The sequence below is a fragment of the Vicia villosa genome, linkage group LG6, assembly GCF_029867415.1.
Source record: "Vicia villosa cultivar HV-30 ecotype Madison, WI linkage group LG6, Vvil1.0, whole genome shotgun sequence".
NCBI classification, from domain to species: Eukaryota; Viridiplantae; Streptophyta; class Magnoliopsida; order Fabales; family Fabaceae; genus Vicia; species Vicia villosa.
This window is the reverse complement of record NC_081185.1, coordinates 131,683,385-131,688,011: the sequence shown is the minus strand read 5'-3', so window position 1 is coordinate 131,688,011 and position 4,627 is coordinate 131,683,385. Positions and strand designations below refer to the sequence as shown.

Sequence of the window (4,627 nt, the reverse complement as noted above, 5' to 3'; positions counted from 1 at the left end):
ATAACTTCAGTTATTCATACTACATACTATATACAGTTTTTCATACTAATAATCTACATACTAACTAATAAACTACATACTACATATACAAGTATCAGATAACTTCAGTTCTAAATATTAATACAACAATACAACTTCAGGACTAAATATTATCAGTACTACATATACACCAAATGCTTCTCTAGAATGAGTGAGAGAGAAATCAGAGAATGAAGTTGAAATGTTGAATAGGAAGGAAGAATGAAGGAATAGTGAGTCACGTGACGTGAGTGTACAATATTGCAATTGGATTGGAAATATAATAATTTAATTATAGAAATTCAAAAGTTTAGTTAAATATGCGGTTCGGTTCGGTTTGGTTCGGTTTTGTGAAATGAAAACCGCAAACCAAACCGAACCGTGCGGCTCGGCCTAAAAATCATCCAAAACCATCCAAACCAAACGCGGTTTTTGCGATTTTCGGTTTGGATTGGTTCGGTTTGCGGTTTTCCTTTTGGATTGGTTCGGATACGATCACCCCTAATCTAAACAACCTAAATAGTAGTATCAACCTACCACAATATAATTTTCGCAAGTTCTAAACACCCTAATAGAGATATGAATAATGGATCTAAAAAATGAGAAAAATTGATAAACTTACCACTAATAGATTGAGATGATTTAGGTTGAGATTGGGTCGCCTTTGGCAATCTCTGACTAGTTCACACATTTGCTTTTGCAGAAATTTTGAAGATAGGAAGTTTGGAAGAAGATTTAGGGTAAAATGAATGGGGGAGGGGAGCTGTTTTGCTTATTCTGCAAAACGCGCAGTATTTCGGAAATGCACTTCCGAAATGCTGTTTTCGAAAATGCATTTCCGAAATAAGACAAATTTTGAAAAAAAAAAGGCGCTTTCGAAGATGCATCTCCGAAAACACCATTTTTTTGAATTTCGGAAATACATTTCCAAAGTAAGGGGTATTTTGGGTTTTTCACCAGAGGTGACCAAGAGAGTAAGGCGGTGGGTAAAGAAATTCTCTATTTTTAAAATAATGTAAAAAACAAAAATAATATTCATATAAAAAACAAAATATGCTCCATCCACTTTTTCACTGAACCTGCTACCTTTGTGTGAACATTTCAACGACTCCAGAAGCCACCGCCGACCCACCCTCAACGGTAAGATTCGCTATGCTCTTTCATTTACTTATGGTCATCATCATCCATTATTATTTAGCTTCCATAGCAGTCATCGTATTGTTAAAGATTCATATGGTTCCAAGTATTTTGAAATCAGATTCCAATTCACTCCCTTTTTAAAATTTCTTTTTTAGTTTGTGAATTTTTAAGAAAAATATAGATTAACAATGCAGATGCTTTACAACTCTATGCAAAAAGAGAAAAATAAACATAAAAAATGGTTATATTATTTACACTTCATCTCGAATGCGTAGGTCTGTGATGATGAACAAGAAGGCCAATAAAAATGATCGAATTAGTAACTTACCAAGTAATGTCATTGATGGTATCCTAGCAAACTTGAAAATCCGAGACCAAGTTAGAACTAGTATTTTGTCAAGAAAGTGGAGGTATATGTGGACTTCATCCCCACATCTTTGTTTTGACAGAGACTTTTTTGAAAGATTTCCGCATCATGAAGAAGACTTTGTACCTGTAGTCTCTAAAATCATCACGGATGTTCTTATGATCCATGATGGGCCAATACACAAGTTTTCGATTGACATAACTCCGGGCTACGCATTTTGGATCTCAATGGAAAATCTCAATACGTGGATTCCCTTTATGTCAAAGGACATTAAACATCTTGAGCTTTTGACCTTAGGTGCTCCCGAATATGAAACTCAAACACCGGATATTCTCTTCTCTTGTAAGGAATTGACTTTCCTCAAATTTAGTTCATTTTACTTGTCAATTCCACCTAATTTCCACGGCTTTAAAAAATTGCTTGAGCTTCACTTGTATCATATTGAATTTGAGTCCAGTGCAATTGAGAGTCTTATGTCTGGTTGTCCTTTTCTTGAAAAGCTCAACATTGATTGTGATGGTTGTGATTATCTTGTTATATCTTCTACTTCTCTCAAAGTCTTAGTGCTACAATTGTTTGCAACAAAATCAATTTGTCTCAAGAAAGCAAAGAATCTGATCGATTTTACACTCAGAGTACATCCGACTAAAGGTTTCATCAAAAGTTTGCCAAAAATTAAGAAGTTTTCTCTGGCCAATTGGATAAAGGTTAGAAAACAACACAAATTGTAGCATTTTCGTTATTGGTTAGTCTGCCTCGCGGTTAGATATTTTAGAGAAGTAGTACTGAATTTTTACTGCAATCCAATGTTGATAATGAAAGCTGTGTTATTGCTACTTCTAAGCGTTGTACAAATAATCTCATGAATTTGTTGTTTGTATGTATAGGAATCATATGCAGATTTAATTCCTCCCAGGGTGCTAAAAAGATCATTCAGCTCTTTGGAGTATCTGAAATGGGATGCCTTATGTTTGAATGATAAAGGAGACTTTTTGTATTTTGTCACTGTTCTCAAAAGTTGTCCTAGGTTGATTGAACTTGTTATTAATCAGGTGAACATGAAAACCTATGCTTCTTAGTTTGTTTCTTATTGTTGTATTTTGACTCTAATTTTTATATTCCAGAGATACAAAGATGTTGATGCCACACAAGTGTTGGACCATTCCAAGGAGTTAAAATGCCGAAATTGTTGCCTTAAACTTCAGACAGTGGATATCCACCTTAGCGCTTACTCTCAAAATGGAATGAGTTTGATACAATTCATACTTGCAAATTCTCCTTCATTAGAGACTCTTAATTTTTGGTGTATTTATGCTGAATTAGATGCACCTATGTTGTTAAACATGTCAAAAGACTTGTTACGGATGGAACGAGCATCACCAAAAGCAGAGGTTAATTTCGTTCATCATCCTTACCCCACACCCATGTTTACTCGATAAGTTCCATTTCCTTATCATACAACACATTCCCAAATACTCTTTAACTTTGGTATTATGTGGCCATTGTTTGTAATAGTTTGTGAATCAGGAGAACTTGTTTACCTTCTATTTGCCTGTTTGTCGGCTGCTATTACAATTTTGCATGATGAATTCGCGATTGTTTAAACGTCTGTTTTCATGTTTTTTAATAACTATTTAGTTAAATTTTCTTGAATGGTATTTTATTTACATTTTTCAGGTTGAAAAAAATTAGGTAGAAAATTTGTTGTTAAATCTTCAGTGTCTCTTCTCTCTCACTGATTTAATCCCCCATAACTCTAGATGGCATGCTTTATTTAGGTTGAGTTAATGGAGAGGCAAACTAGTCCATTTTGTCTTATGCTAGTAGTGATAACACTGGGTGGGATGCAACAAAACAATGGTTCAATGTATAGGGGTATTCGATGTTCATGAATTGAACTGAACCATTTCTAACAACTTAAAAGTTCCAAGAATAACCAGTTATGGTTCTATTGGACAATATAATTCAAAATGTTGTACAACTTTTGTCTAAAGTCTAAACTACATAATATGGAGTTATTCAACTCCACCAGCTTATTAGTCCAATCTTCAGTGTCTCTTCTCTCTCACTGATATAAACACTCCAAATCGAATCGAAATGTAAGTCAAATATAAAGAGACATACTTTGATAATTTAATCCAAGCAATCATAAAAATTGTAATGACAAAATGTTTGTTTATGTTTCTTTGAATTTCTTGAACCTAAATTACGTAAAATGAGTTCTCTGATCCATTTGTCACACTTTGCTTGATGGCTCAAACAATTAGACAATTGTGATAGAGTAAAATAACTAAACAATTTCTAATCATCAATTTGAAAATTAGAAAATTATTAAACATTAGAAAATTATTAAACATTAGAAAATTATTAAACAATTGTGCAAGAGGATGGTTGAATTTTAGAATGAATTTTTTAAAATTATCATTAAACATTTATGACAATAAATATTTGCTTGTAAAAACATGTTTTTGAAGGACTAGGGTTTAAATATAAACAAGTAATCGATTACTGTGATTTTGACGTTTCAACAATACATTCTATTCGGGTCGGTGCATTAATTTTTTGAGCGACCATTTAATCACTTTGCCAAAGATTAACCCTTAATTTGTAGATAATGACCAATAAGGTTAATTTGGACTCAACCGTATATTGTTTTCTTAGGTGGGAACAATACTTGGTCAGTGCTCATACCTCTTGGCACAAACTCTAGATTACTAGGGCCCCTTTTTCATAGGAACCAGAGTCGAAAGCAAAAAAAAAAAATATATATTTATGATAATATTTATTTATTTATAATAAAGTGTTAATAATACAAATATCTTTTTATTTTTTAATTAAGTCGATACAATAAATTATAATATATAATATTCGTTCATGTGTATATTGAAGAATTAGTATAAGATTGAAATATTATCTTGAATACTTAAAAAATATTCATGTCTGATATAAATTTATTTATAATTTTTTGAACAATTTAACTAAAATGATAGAAGATAATTTTTATTTTTATTTTTATTTGAAATTATTAATAGAATTTGCAAAATCGAGTTAAAATTTGTTGTGGTTAGTTAAAGTTTTTAATAAAAACATATTGAAATTTAA

At 31.9% G+C, this 4,627-nt stretch overlaps 1 protein-coding gene across 1 annotated transcript; it reads left to right on the top strand.

Annotated features, from left to right (window-relative positions):
* The first annotated feature begins 1,097 nt into the window (after positions 1 to 1,097).
* Positions 1,098 to 3,903, top strand: LOC131612404 (F-box/FBD/LRR-repeat protein At1g13570-like). Its single transcript, XM_058884200.1, has 4 exons — positions 1,098 to 1,158; positions 1,434 to 2,232; positions 2,413 to 2,577; positions 2,650 to 3,903. The coding sequence occupies exons 2-4, from the start codon at positions 1,441 to 1,443 to the stop codon at positions 2,962 to 2,964; spliced, it is 1,272 nt and encodes a 423-aa protein (XP_058740183.1). The 5' UTR covers positions 1,098 to 1,158; positions 1,434 to 1,440; the 3' UTR covers positions 2,965 to 3,903.
* Positions 3,904 to 4,627: the final 724 nt, after the last annotated feature.

Bases quoted from the DNA above. Each gene is read 5' to 3' on its own strand.
- LOC131612404 (XM_058884200.1), top strand. From the start codon at position 1,441: ATGATGAACAAGAAGGCCAATAAAAATGATCGAATTAGTAACTTACCA. The intron at 2,233-2,412 runs GTTAGAAAACAA...TTGTATGTATAG, and splicing joins CTCTGGCCAATTGGATAAAG to GAATCATATGCAGATTTAAT. The intron at 2,578-2,649 runs GTGAACATGAAA...TTTATATTCCAG, and splicing joins TTGAACTTGTTATTAATCAG to AGATACAAAGATGTTGATGC.